General features: G+C 39.4%; 1 protein-coding gene across 1 annotated transcript; it reads left to right on the plus strand.

Annotated features, from left to right (window-relative positions):
• Positions 1-6,401: 6,401 nt before the first annotated feature.
• Tas2r134 (taste receptor, type 2, member 134) lies at positions 6,402-7,298 on the plus strand. Its single transcript, NM_199158.1, has one exon. The coding sequence runs from the start codon at positions 6,402-6,404 to the stop codon at positions 7,296-7,298; it is 897 nt and encodes a 298-aa protein (NP_954609.1).
• The last annotated feature ends 8,117 nt before the right edge of the window (positions 7,299-15,415 follow it).

A 15,415-nucleotide genomic window follows, 5' to 3' on the forward strand; every position in this document is an offset into this window, starting at 1 on the left:
CAGGGAAGGTGTACAGTTATCTGGTGTTTGGACCTCCTCCTGGCTGAAGGTGAAGGCCCAAAACAGGATCTTTCCCAGAAGCTGTGTTGCTTTGGGCAGGAAGGTGGCCAGTTGTCTGGAGTCGAAGATGTCGCAGCCTCAGAAGCTCTGTGGCTCTTGCCGGGAAGGTGGCTGGTTGTCTGGAGCTGAGGATGGTGCCGCCCCAGAATCTCGGCGACTCTCTCGCCCGTCCCAGAAACGGCTGGCACTCTGTACTCCACACGGTCACCCGTGCAGCCTGCCCTCCGCGGAGTCCCGGAGCCAAGAAGGCTCCCGCCGGCGCCTGTGCCACAAACCTCTCAGGCCAGGCAGACCCCCGTGCTCTCACCAGGAAGGTGGCCGGCTGTCTGACCCCATTTCTTTAGGTGCGTCTCTCGGGGACTATGTTTCTAACAGCAGGCTCACTGTACCTGTATGTAGAAATAGTCTTCAGTCTGGGCCAGGTTAGTGGAGACTCACAGTTAATCTATTTCCACGTTCCTTTGCTCTTAGTCTCTGCACACTTCTCAGCTACTCAGTAACTGACTAATGAAGCTTCCCTCCCAGATGGTCCACACAGGATGGGTCAAACATGACTCCCCAGAGGCAATATGCAAATGAAGAGCTCATGCAAGGAAAGTTAATGCCTTGAGGAATAATTCAAGTAATAATCGTCCTCAACTATGCCAACTTTATCTCCCCCAACTAGCCCACATCTGCAAAATTAGAAAATTGCTAATAAGTGAGCCTCACCAGTGTAAACAAGGACTTGCAGAAATGTGTATTTGTGCCAACCATGGTGTGATCAATACACACATAGCATGGAATTTCAAAAGAATGACTCTCTGAAATAATAAAGAAGAAATGTAAAATAAAAATCAACATTGACAGGAAATGAAAAAATAAATATTGGAACCTTTTGACTGTTCTGCTTATTTTTTTTAATATAGCGTTGTCAATATGCATCACATTCTCTTAGCTCAACTCCCTACCTTCTGCCTCCCATCTGCTCATGATTTCTGAGTGATTTCCATTCCTTTTTGGCTCCAGAGAAACACTACTAAATTATTTAGAAAATATAATATTCATAATATTGTGTGCGGGGGATACAACAGAGAGAGAGAGAGAGAGAGAGCAGGGTGGAAGAGGATGGAGGAGATGGGGGAGAGAGGGAGGAAAAGAGAACTAAATTTAATGCATACTATAGAGGAATATTCAAAGCAACAGTAGAGAAAGGATATATTATTCAATAGAAAAAATCCTTAAATTGAGTAGCTGGACATTGCCCTTACTTGATAACATAAAATATAAATATTTATATTACAAGTTAATAAAACTATAAACCTCCGGGGCTGGTAAGAGGGCTCAGTTGTTGAGAGCACTGGCTGTTCTTCCATAGGACCTGGGTTTAATTCCCTCTACCCAGAATAGGATAGCTCACAGCTGTTTGGAACTCCAATTCCAGGGAATCCAATGTCCTGTGCTGACCTCAGTGAACATCAGGAACACACGTGGTAAAAACAGTAATAACCAAAAGCCCTATAAGCCTTAAAACCACATTTCAAAATAGTATCAATAATACTGAATGGTTTTATCATAACTTGGAGTTAGTAAATGTATTTTTTAAAAGCCAAAACAAAAAGGATAAGAAAACCACCCAAATCGACTATTTAAAAGATTTAAACTATTTGAAAAACAGAACTAACAACAAAAACTAAATAGTAGAAAGGAAAAAGCCAAGCATTGGCAATATTTTCATTAGAGTTTTGCTGTTCAACATCTATAATAAGTTTCTATTTCAACATTCATATTACAATGAAATATGAGAACAGAGTATCAAGAACAGATCATAAAAGAAACACAAGTGTACAGTAAGTCTCTTTTAAAAGATGTACAGTCACTGAAAAGTGCATTAAATACTGAAAAACATATTATGACAGTAATATTGGTGAAGGCTAATCACATTGATAGCATAGGTGTCAAGAGTCAAACAGTAAAGAAAGCTTTGATCCTTTATGTACTAATGTAAACAGGTAACATATATAAGCATGTTGAGATGGAATGTACATTATATAACAAAACATCAAAAGTGCTGAGAAGAAGGCCTCACTAAGAAGGGCCAGCCCCAACCCCCACCCTATCCCTGGCTCACCCACCTACCTTTAGGTCCCAGGGGAACAATTGGCTAGAGGGACAGTGTTGTACCTCTAAAGTGACTTCCAGACCATGAAGACCAGCAGCTGAGACTCTGGCCAGTATGGGTAGCAGAAATAAAGCCAGTAAGGTGTGTTAGAATATCAAATGAAGGTGATGTGCATCTTGACTCTTCCTTTGGAAAGCTCTAAAGCATAAGAATATAGAGTGTGGCTGCCTTCTTAGAGAAAAACACTGAAGGTAGAAGCTTTGCTCACACAGTAAGGATCATAAGGATGTGATGTGTTCCTTCTGGGGGAAGCTGTGAGCAGCCATGTACCCAGAACCAGAATTTGAATGATATTAAGCAAGATTCCTAACAATTCATACAATGAGGCAGTCTCACTCTTTCCTTTTCAAAAGAAGAGAGACAGAGATACAGAGAAAGACAGAGACATACACACACACACACACAGAGAGAGAGAGAGAGAAAGAGAGGGAGAGAGAGACAGAGAGACAGAGAGACAGAGAAACAGAGACAGAGACAAAAAAAACAGAGACAGACACATACGGGGGGAGGGGGGCAGAGACAGAGATATGAATGTCTATGGTGTGTGTTTTATAAGTATGTGTGTAAACACACACATACTTAACATGACTTAGCAAAATACTGATTTATTCTAAAACCGTCCATAATAATTGGTTTTAAATTTCATAAAGTATACATATGTACTAATAAACTGAAAAATAGTTGCTTGTATTTACTCTGCTGAATGGATACTTATCCATTCTCATGGAGTGAATTATCTTAGTTTGTTTGAGTTCATCTGAGTCTATAGATAATTGGTAAAACTTGTACTATTCCTGGGGGGTGGAGAAATCCAAGATGGGGGTGCTGCCAAGTTTAGTGTCTGATGAGAGCCACCTTCTCATATGTGGTACCTTGTAGCTGCAACCTGCAAGGATGGAAGAGCAAACTATAAACTGTGCAATCTTACTCACAAGGGCTCCAGCTTCATGACCTAACTCAAATATAAATATAAATATAAATATATATAAATATAAATAAATATAAATATAAATAAATATAAATATATGTTATTGTATTTAATAATACAATTTTGTATTTATGAATCATTTGCCTCCATATATGTCTGTGCACTGTGCCTGTCTCCCTCAGAGGCCAGGAGAGGGCATTGGATCTTCTGGAATTGGAGTTACAGATGGTGTAGATGCTGGAAATGGAGTTGGAGTCCTCTGCAAGAACAGCCAGTGAGTGCTCTTAACTACTGAGCCTTCTCTCCAGCCCCTATTATTTTTATTTTTTAGTGTTATCAGATAAATCAAGTATTTTATTCATTACCACATTTTTGCCTATTGGATACTTTTATATAATTATTTGTAAAGTATCTACTCATACAGGGAAACAGAGACACTGAGGCACTGGAAGCATGCCTGACCAGGACTCAGCGATACAGAAAAAAAACTCCTCAGCCCAATCTCTTCTTGGCTCATAGACAACCTATTCCTATAATGGGCTTTTATGTTTGGCTTTACATTGGTTATTTGTCTTAAAAACTAAAGTCTAGTTTTGCATGTTTATGTGTATATGCAGTTTAGTTGATAATGCTAAAATGTTTTAAAATACAGCTGTACTGATTTCCTTTGCCCCTGCCAACAGGATGAATCTTTCCAGTACTACATACTTTTACACACACACACACACAGAGAGAGAGAGAGAGAGAGTGAGAGAGAGAGAGAGAAAGAGAAAGAGAGAGAGAGAGACAGAAAGACAGAGAAAGAGAGTTAATTTTGCTATTCTGTGGTTGTGACATGATGTCCACTGTAGTAATAATTCACTCATGTTGTGTCATCAATAATATTAGTATATAATATGGAAGTATTTAATATGCTTTTGAATTTTCCACTTTCCTTCCTGGATATATTTATCATGTATGATTTTGCCTGTTTTTAATCCAGACTCTCTGTTCTATTCTCAGGAATGTTCTGCACAAATTCTCCCTGTATTCTTACCCGCCAGCTCTGTGTACTTTGTCTACTGCATGTCTTATGCTTTGTGTGTCATAACATCTTTGGGCAAACTATTTTGGTAACACACTTATTTCCTTTATGGTTGATACTTTCTTTTAAATTTTTTCACTCAGTCTTGAGAAATATTTTCATACTTTGAAACTGTAAATACATGCCCCATCTTGCTCGTCAGAAGGCTCTGTGCCTTTCATCTACAAATATAATATTATAATCAACTTTGGAGAATGAAGCCTATTAGGTCCTAATATAGATGCTAAAAGTACTAATACATTGTGATAAAAGTGCCATTTCTTCCCCATGGCTTTCAGCACTATTTTCCTTAAGTTTAAAGTCCATGCACCTTGGGATTTGCTTTTGATCCAGTTAACCTGCTTGATTGTTCTCTTTGGAATGCTTCAAGTACCATCATAGTCTGTTCATAGCTTTGTAGATTGATCATTGGTAAAATTCACTTCACGTTAGTTGAAATATTTTAGCTGGCTTAGCCACTATGACCCCAAAAGGAAACTCGATTCTCAATAAGAGAACTAAGCATGTGACAAGTGTGACCATCCTAGTGATGCCAGACAATTCTCAGACACTCTGAGTGTTTATTCACAGGGAGCATCAGAAAGCTGGAAGAAAATGAGGAAGATGGATCTATAGTCTTTGCCAACTGTTCATGTTCACCCGGATCACTTGTGCCTACCTTAGTATAGGGACTTGCATACAAAAGAAATAATTAAGAATTGTGGGATTTTCAACATATATGGAAGTAAAATATGTCAGTCCACAAAAATTAGAAAAGGAAAATGTTTATGTTTCCTATACCGTATGTTAACACAGAGCCATTTGAAGTGTGTCTGCAGTAAGGTAAAGCTCAGAGTGGCCACTGAAAGGAAACGAAAGTGCATTTAGTTATGCAATAGTGAAAACTAGATGTCAATCAACACATCATGGAAACGCCTCACCCTGCCCATAATGGCTACCAGGAGAAAATAAACAACTATAAAAAGCTAGACTGGATATCTGAATATAGGATACAAGGAGAGCTAGTACACTGTCAGGGGAAATGCAAATTAGTCTAATTAGTATGAACATCAGTCCAGTAGCATCTCTAAGAACAAAACATAGGACTAACACAGTATCAACCTATTCCACTCCTAGATTATAATCAAGAAAGATGAAGCCAACATAGGTAACAGATCCTTACATATTCATTTACATATGATTTACAATAGCTGAATTTCAGAATCTGCCTCAATGTTCATCTGTAGATAAACAGATACAGAAAAAAGTATAGATATATAAAGAGATGAGAGTTGTAGGAAGATAGATAAGTAGGTAGATAGACAGATAGACAGATAGACAGATAGACAGATAGACAGATAGACAGATAGACAGATAGACAGACAGACAGACAGACAGACAGACAGACAGACAGACAGACAGACAGACAGACAGACAGACAGACAGATAGATAGATAGATAGATAGATAGATAGATAGATAGATAGATAGATAGATTTAAAGACATCTCTCTCTCTCTCTTTCTCTCTCTCTCTCGACCATAATAGCAAAATAAAGTGCTGTTATTTGTGTAAAAAATAGATAAATTATAGGTCCAATAATGTAATCAAGATACAGAAAGCCAAAAATAACATGTTATTGCTCAACCATTTAAGCTAAAATAAAAGCAGACTATGTTGGAACTGGTCGATAGGTTACAAGGGAAGAGTAAGGTAACCTAGAGTTAGCCTAGAAGGGCTGATGTCGTCAAAGCATCATATATGCATACAGGGAAATGTTACAGCAAAACCCATTTAATATGCATGATAAATATACACTGTTTGTTACAACGCTAAAAATGGGAAAGGTAGCAATGTGCAGGGTGTTGGTGTATTGGCTCTCCCTTGGGTCCTGTTCACATTTCCCTGCACCTCACTCTGATGAAGAGCAGGCAAATGCAGCGTCTGCAAGGAGACAGACCAGTGTCACTGAACTGAGAATGATTTCCATGCCGGAGGGGACAGCAGATATGCCCATCCCTGGTAACCATGAGCCTCCCTGGTGCCTGGGCTTTTGCATGTATCCAGGAAGAGGATTCAGCAAGGTGATTGGCTAAATAAATATGCTGTGCACCCTCTTTCTCTCTGTGGATGTGTCCCAGGACTTAGGGATAGGAGTCAAGTCAATCTAAGCAAATTCTCCCCAAAGAAGATGTCTTTCTCACATTCATTCATCTTCATCGTCATCTTTTGTATGCAGTCTCTAGCTGCTTTGCTGCAAAATGGCTTTATGGCCACCGTGCTGGGCAGGGAATGGGTACGAAGCCAGGGCCTCCCTGCAGGTGACATGATTATGGCTTGCTTAGCTGCCTCCAGGTTCTGTCTGCATGGAATAGCCGTCCTAAACAACTTTCTGGCCTCTGCTATGTTTTGGACCATAAAGAATTATTTTTCTATCCTCTGGGACTTCACCAACACTGTCAATTTCTGGTTTACCACCTGGCTTGCTATCTTCTACTGTGTAAAGATCTCTTCGTTTTCCCACCCCATCTTCTTCTGGATAAAATGGAGAATTTCTCGGTCAGTGCCCAGGTTACTGCTGGGATCCCTGATCATTGGTGGACTGTCAGCCATCTCCTCAGCCACTGGAAACACAATTGCCCTTCAGATGGCGGCCTGTGAAAACTACACAATTTATTATAAAATGATGGCATTCTATCTGTATTATTTTCGCTGTCATGCGATGCTGATGTGGGTCATTCCATTCTTCCTGTTTCTGCTGTCCATCATCTTGCTCATGTTCTCACTGTATCGGCATCTGGAACAGATGAGGTACCACAGACCCAGGACTCATGATTACAGCACCCAGGCTCACATTATGGCTCTGAAGTCCCTTGCCTTCTTCCTCATCTTCTATACATCATATACCCTGCTCCTTACGGTATCTGTTGCACATGTCATAAATGTCCACGGTTCCTGGCACTGGGCCTGGGAAGTGGTAACCTACATGGGCATCTCACTGCATTCCACCATTCTGATACTAAGCAACACCAAGATGAGAAAGGCCCTCAAGATAAAGTTCCCAGACCTTTGTATTCCCAGATCATAAGACAAGGACCGTGGTTAAAGTGTGGCTCTATCTCAAGGTATCAGTATCAACAACCTGTTCTCTAATGAATAGTGCCTCCCATGGGAGGAACCCATAAGGTTTGATGGCTCCCTCTCTCTGCTTGGTCTTCTCACTCATCCCATGCCTCGCTGTTTAATTTTCCACACTTCGGCTTCTCCCTTTCTTGCTCAGTCTGATACTGTTACTTCTCTGGTCTGGGTCCCAAGTCACATTGACCTCACCTGAACGGTCATATTTCCTCTCTCAAAGAGATGCTCATAGTCTTTAAATAATAGTCTCCAAGCATTCAAAGCATTGGCTTGTCTTTCCTTATGAATACCTAGAGCCACTGTCAGCTGACTCTTCTGAGCAATCTGAAGTCTGGTTTTAGTGGCATAGATTCCCCAACACTGCCCTTCTAGGGTACACCAGCCAAGCTCCCCACTCCAGCTCTGGTCTCAGTTCAATCTCTCTATGGTACAGATTCTGGCTATTGTCTGTGAGTCCTTCCCTTCCATCCCATGTGCTTTTGACACCGAATAATAGGCACTTCCAAGCTCCTTCTCCCATGTCTTCCTACTTTGCTTTCTCTGTCAGTCTTGACCATTCTCCTGTTGTAGAGCATTGCTTAAGACGAATTCCACCATGGAGTCTTATCAGTTTCATCTCACACAAAGCTGAAGACACATGTGAATTTTGTTCCATTTCGGGTCCTAACGATGACTTCTCGTGCTTGCTTGAGTTGAAATAAAAAGAGTCATATGTTATGGAAATGTTGTTTGGTCCAATAGAAAGCAGATGTAAACAAAGGATATCTTCAATGATATTTCATTTTAATTAGCCTGTCCTTCTTGTTTGTCTACCTGAAAGAGACGCCTAGATGCTGCTGCCTAGGCTTATGCTCCTCCAAATGGAATTTGTGTACAATGGTCCCCTGGAAGTAGGAAAAAAATTTGGGGACTTCCATTCATATATATATATATATATATACATATATATATATATATATATATACATATATATATATGTATATCGTTATCTTATCCTGTAAATTCCTAGTTTTCTGTGTATTCAGTTTATATATTAAAATGAGATGTGTGTATAATTAATAATAAAGATGAATATGATAATAATGCCTTGGACATCCAAGCTGCTATACAAGAAAGAACAACATTGGAGTTTTCATGTTCTCATTAAACTGTTTATCAAAACAGGGAGCACTACAAAAGAAAGTGTGTTTTCTTTCATAATGCTGTAGGAATCAATTTGTCAAAGGATGGGAATAATAGAAACACACACACACAATTACAGTTAACCCTTAACACTCTTTCCTGAAGAACTGCTTTTATAAGTAGACAATGAATCAGTAATGACAGAGAGGTTGAATAATTCTGTCAGCCAACCTAACTTAACTCCTTCCTATGAATAGTTTCCCCAACACCAGAATGCACCCACTAGTTAATGTATACATGGAAGATTTATGAAAATGGATCATCTTCTGACTTCAAAATAAGCCTCAATACGCTTAAAAGAGTGTGTTTTCTGGTCATAACAGCATGAAAGTAGGAATCCATAACAGAAAAATGTCTAGAAAATCGTCAGAGGCTTAGAATTTAAATCACAGGTGTATGAATAACCCTCTGATCAGAGGAGTCAAAATGGAGTTTAGAAAGTATAAGCTGAATGCTAAGGAAAAGGACACATTTTCAAATCTGTGAGATGCTACTAATGTAGTGATGGGAATTAACAGTGCTAAGTGTGTATCCTCAAAGAAATGTCTTAAATCATGTTTTACCTCAGCAAAGTAGAAATAGGGGAGCAAGAGGAAGGCAGAAAAATCAGAAGAAATGTAATTAACAAAAGCCAGAGTGAAACCAGTGAAGCAGAAGGCTGAAAAGCAGAGCACAAGTGACCCAAAGTCCGGTTCTTTGAACTCAGATCAATTATTCTTTAGCTGCATTGATGGGGGTGGGGCAAACCACTAACTACAAGGACGGGAGGAGTATATCACTCAGACTCTGGTCTCTGAACTAGGAGCAGGGAGATGTTTGAACAACTTCATGCAAATGAGTTGACAACTTGGAGAAACACAGCGAAGGTAGTACTTTCAAGTTTCCTGAAGGGTGGCTTCAGGAGACTGTAACCCTCCATTCCAATCAGGACCCAGGGTTGCATGGAGCCCTTACAGGACTGTGGTCCTGGGAATTCCCTTCAACGGTGACCCCAGGATGCAGTTAGCTTCTCTTCTATGCTAAGTCTCGTGTCCCCTGTGTCTCATTATTTAATAATTTTGTTGAGTTTGTTTTTGTTTTCCTTAATCTTCTGTCTTGATAAAACCTGTCCCTCCACCTCCAAGTCTTGGTGGCAAATGCCTCTCCCACAGAGCCATCTCACACACTCACACATACTCTTTTAAAACTGTGTATAAGAGTAATTTTTTGAGAAATTATACATCTGAATGTGTTTTATTTTTCTCTCAAGCTTAATTTATAAGTTTCCTGAGTAATTCAGTTAGAGCTTTTATTATCTGCTTCCAACCCACCGACAACACACAGACAGAATTATAAATAACCTGTCTCTGGCTGGCTATACATTATCATTCTTACAAGTGTTTTTGATATATCTTCCTAAAGACATTATGGATTCATCATGTTTATCCATATACTTTCATTTTTGTGGGAATTATAAAAGAAGGATAAATAAAGAGCAACCTTTAATTATCACTCAATATATCCTGTTTCTGTCACTATTCGATATTCTGGCTAATAGTTGTGACCCGTTTTGGTAAACAGTCAGTTAAATTTGCAATAGCAAATATATCACAAAAATTCCTACGAATATGAAAATTGTTATGTCTATAATTCTTTTAGGTACTTTAAAGTAAGAGGTTAAGAAAAAGCAGGAAAGCCAGGCAGTGGTCATGCATACCTTTAGTGCTAGCACCCAGGGCACACCTTTGGTGCCAGCACCCAGGAGGCAAAGGCAAGTGAATCTCTGTGAGTTCAAGGCCAGACTGTCTGCAGAGTGAATTCCAGGACAGCCAAAGCTACACAGAGAAACCCTGTGTTTACCAAAAAAAAAAAAAAAAAAAAAAAAAAAAAAGTAAGTGCTTTGACTATAGTTTTAAAATTGATAGAATTCTGTGTCTTAATGAAGGTTATCAGAAATGTCATTTCATAACAGAACAAACCACAAATTGAGGAAATAGCACAACACATACATCACTGTGCATACTGTAGCTGTAGTGGATTAAACCGTTGTTCTAATCTTCCCAGTGGCAGCAGCAATGTGAGCTCTTTGCTTCCCATCCCAATGCTCTGGATTCTCGAATGAAACACACACACACACACACACACCCTGCCTTACATTTAATATGCCTTAATTGGCTCAATGGTTGGACCACTCCCAAACTTCCAAATTGCTAATGTCTCCCCTGTGATCCTCCTAAATTATTACTTACTAAAATCTATATTCCATCTTTGCTACCCTGGTCCCAATGAGGGGAGGAAGCAAGCTATGGGGTTGCCCTTCCCTGGCTCTTACATAATTGTATGCATTCTCTTCTGCAGCCTCAAGGCTGATCCTTCTGCTTCTTGGCATGGCAGTGCTAAACCTTCTTCTCTTGGTTCCCTTGCACAGGAAATCTAACGTCCCACCTCTGTCTCTCTGCCCAGCCATTGGCCTACAGCAACTATATTTACCAATTATAACCAACTAGAGGCAGGGACCCACACCATCTTATGTGTGGGATTCCCACATAATTTTTTTGAGAACCCAATTAACATAATACAAGCAATAAACCAAATCCACCACAGAGACTTATCTCAGTTTGTGAAAGTTTAATCTCCATCAAAACTGTTTTAGAATACCAATATACACAGTGCTAACTTAACCTGCTGTCAAGCACTCACAAGATGTACATTGCTATGTATGATATAAAATATTATTGCAATTAATAGATAATATACTGCATTGGCCATTTGCACCAAATCACTGCCAGTGATCATGAAAGTAGGGTAAAGAAAGGTTTTTATGTTTTATAGTTTTTATAGCAGTGGACATATATTATGATTTACACTAAAAGAAGACAAAAGTTTAAAATTGATAAGAAATTTCAAAAAGCCTTTCCCAAAAATTATCAGAAATTGTGTAATGCAGGCTGAGATATTTTCTATTCTATGATATTCTATCACCTGGAATTATTTTAAGTAATCCTCATGTCCAATAATGGTTAAGTTTCTCAGTGGTACAGTTGGCAGAACATTTGTATGTGTCTGTTATGGGGACTTGAAAAAGACACAAGATAAATTTCCTTTCAGTGAGTTCTGCTAAGAAGCCAGTAGAGTTGCAGACTTCCACATCGACATTCAGGAGTAAATAAAATGTACTCCAGCTCTGTTACTGGAAGATGCTCTCTGCTTTTCCAGCCTGTAAACTCACTACCATTTCCTCTTCACAATCTTCTATGACCTGAGGAAACAGGCGCCTTGTAGTTAGGGTGTGTTGACCTTATCTATGCTCAGTTCCATCTCTCCCTGCCATAGATGGACTCTTAATTCAGATTTGGCCCTTGGAGAGCCAATCACCATGGTTACTACTGCAGACATGCACATAGCCTTTATGGGGTCAATTAGTGCTTTCCCCAGGGATGTTCCACCAGAACTGACTTTTTCACCCCGGGGTACCAAGCTATTGAGTTACCTATATGCCTGCCATTTTCACAAGAAGTAGGACAAACAGAGTCCTGAAGTGCTTTCTGCTCTCCCAAATGATGAGCTTGCTGACAGTAATGGAGATGGGGACAGCAAAGCTGGTGGCTAGCACTGAGCCAGGACATGTGATCCATTTAAGGCCACAACAAATTTGTGAGTCTTATGTGATTTTATGAGGTTTACAGAACAGGAAATGGAAGTGTTGAATACTTTGGTAATTCTCCTAATGTTACAGATCCTACAGGGCAGGCTAGGGTTACAATCCAAGAAGTGTTATCCTAGAGTTCTGCATTACACCATATGTATGACTTTCCTGTGGCTAGACTTGTCATTTTTCTGAAACGCAATTTCCTTTTAATCAAATTGGTTTGACTGGGACTCCAGTTTGCTTGTATTCTTAAGGTTGGATTACTGAAATCTCAATAATAAAACATTTTGTTATCAAGCAAATCTCAGGTGACACTTTGAAACTTCTCAACCCAGTTGTTACTTAAACACCAAATCTCCTTCCCTTCAAGCTCTCCTGTCCTCTGCATGGCTGCTACTCTTCATGCGAGTACTTCAGCTTTCAAGCAGAAGTCTCAAAGATAATCATGTTTGTTAATTTAGATTTTGAGTCCATCCTGCTTATAGAATACGTAAAAATTCTTTGGGTCATAATATATAGTACATAAGAATTAAGGTTTGCATTTGAGCAAAAAAATTTGAAAAGTGTGTTTTAGATCTCTAGATTACTTACTAGTGAACTGAGCAAGAGTTGTTCCACAAAGGCAGCCTTGGAAAAGCTACTCAATTTCTTTTCTTCAAATATATAGCATAAGAATGCTGGGACCCTTAGTACAGTCCTTCATGTTACAGTGACCCCCTACCATAAAATTATTTTTGTTTCACTTCATCACTATAATTTTGCTAGTGTTATGAATAATAATGTTAATATCTGTGTTTTTCCATGGTCTTAGGTGACCCCTGTGAAAGGGTCATTTTATCTCTCACAAAAGGGTAGAATAGTGTAGGAAGAAGGACATTAGACTGAGGATGGATGGGGATGAAAGAGAAGGGGAAAGCAGGCAGGATCAGATTGCGTCTACTTAATACGTGCTCAAACTACATGGGCATTTTCAGGGCTCAGTGACTATCTGGCTAGTTCATGAGCAACAGGATGCCACTTAGTTACTTGAAGGGGGGGCTTTCAGTTGAGAAAATTCCTCCTTAAGATGTCCTGTGGGCAATCCTGTGGTACATTTTCTTGATTGGTGGTTGATGTGGGTTGTCTTAGACCAGTGTGACAGCGTTACATGAAGGCCAGTGGTCTTGGGTGTTATAAGAAAGCAGGATGAGACACCCATGAGAGCTAATCCAGTAAGCAGCACTATTTCAATGCCTCTGTCTCCGTTCCTGCTTCCTCCTGCCTTGGCTTCCCCCAGGGGACCATGACCAGGATAAATAAATCTTTTCTCTTCAAGCTGCTTTTGGTCATAGAATTTTATCATAAAAATAGAAAAGCTAAATAAGACAGTGAGACTAGGTCTGTGAATGGCACATCCGCATGCCATCTAGAGAAAAAGCACATGATGAAGAAAGGTGGGATATGTTTAGAACATTATTTCAAAAATTTGATCTGGGTTATAGTTGTTTACTAGCAGAAGGCATTTTTGAAAGAAATGAAGGAAGGAAAGGAAAGAGGTAGGGAGGGCAAGAAGGAAAGGGAGAAAGAGAAAGAAAGGAAAGGAAAGGAAAGGAAAGGAAAGGAAAGGAAAGGAAAGGAAAGGAAAGGAAAGGAAAGGAAAGGAAAGGAAAATGACTGAAAATAATCACAATGTAACTTTCACTTATCCAATTATTATCTAAAATGAGTGACACACAATTACACACACACACACAAAGAGAGACAGACAGACAAACAAACAGAGAGACAGGGAGACAGAGACATGGATAGAGAAAGAGACAGAGATACAAATATACACAAAGAAAACACCAAACTCAACCAAACTTCCTTTAATACCCTATAGCCAAAATAAGGCATGTGGGTCCTTGCAGGCCATAACGACTTCCATACACAAGTAAAGCCCACTCTGCTCTGCTCTGCCTCGGCCCATCCAGACCTGCTGCAAACTGATAGAGAAGCAAACTAATGGCTAATCTTGTGTTGTGTTTACAGTCACCGTCTGTGGAACAAGTCAAAGATAATTCACTTTTTTAACTCAAGCAAAATAAGTAGCTTATCATTTGAAATTGAAAGGCTATCATCAAGATGAAAACTGGAATCACAGCCTGTTTCCCAAGTAATAACTATACTCTTCCCACATCTCTGGTCTGACTACTTCTGTACCATAAACGTATCGTCTCACAACCTGTAATAAATGTAGCAGGTATGGTCAGTATCACAACCAACCATGAGCACTTAGAAATTGGAGATAAATTTTCATTCAAAATTGTCTAAGAAACTAATGTCTGGAAATGTTTTGATTTTATGATGGAAGATGAATAAATCGCATATTTGGTGAATTTTGGTGTTGACATGTGAAGTAGTACCTGCATAACTGACAGTCTCGCATATATAAATTCAACCAATGCCAGAAAGGAAATACTCAGAAAAATGTATACAAAATCTTACGAATATCTCTTCTGTCCTTATTCTGTACAGCTATCAATGTGTAATTAGAACTATATTAGGTATTTTAAGTAACTAGAGATGATTTGATAAGCATGACCACATGAAAGGAGATGATGCAAATATGGCATCATCTCATGCAAGGGATTTTAACAACCATGGGATGAAATGGGTGGGAACACTGGAGTCAGTGCCTCACGAATGCAGAGGGATAGCGACATACATGCAGTGGAGATAAATCCTACAACTCAGCAAGTTTTTATCAAAAAACCTACATGACCAACAGCTAGACTAATATAAAGATCGTTGCCTACAGCCTAGAGGACTCCTTCTGTCCCTTCTCTATCATCCTCAACCGTTAGTCTCCCAAGGGTATATAATCAATATTCCCATGGCCACACACTAGTAGTTTTTGTTGGTCTTTATATAATTAGGGCCATACATTATCCTGTATTCTTTTATGTCTGGCTTTTTCATTTACATTTTTTTTAGATTTATTCATCTTTTTTTTTTAAAATCCTATGTGTGTGAATGTTCTGCCTACATATATGTATATGTGCCACATGCATGCTTTGTGCCCTGGAACTGGAATTACAGGTGTTGTGAGCATCTAGTGGGTAATGGGACCCAAGCCTGGGTTCTTTGAAAGAGTATCAAGGGCTCTTAACTGCTGAGCCATCTCTTCATCCCTGGCTTTTAAATTTTTATTTATTCTTTCATAATTACACACAGACACACACACACACACACACACACACACACACAGACACACACACACACACACTTCAATCAAA

Source organism: Mus musculus, chromosome 2 (assembly GCF_000001635.26).
Source record: "Mus musculus strain C57BL/6J chromosome 2, GRCm38.p6 C57BL/6J".
Lineage (NCBI taxonomy): Eukaryota > Metazoa > Chordata > Mammalia > Rodentia > Muridae > Mus > Mus musculus.

What these genes read in the sequence shown, in the direction of transcription:
- Tas2r134 (NM_199158.1), top strand. Translation starts at nt 6,402, where the DNA reads ATGTCTTTCTCACATTCATTCATCTTCATCGTCATCTTTTGTATGCAG.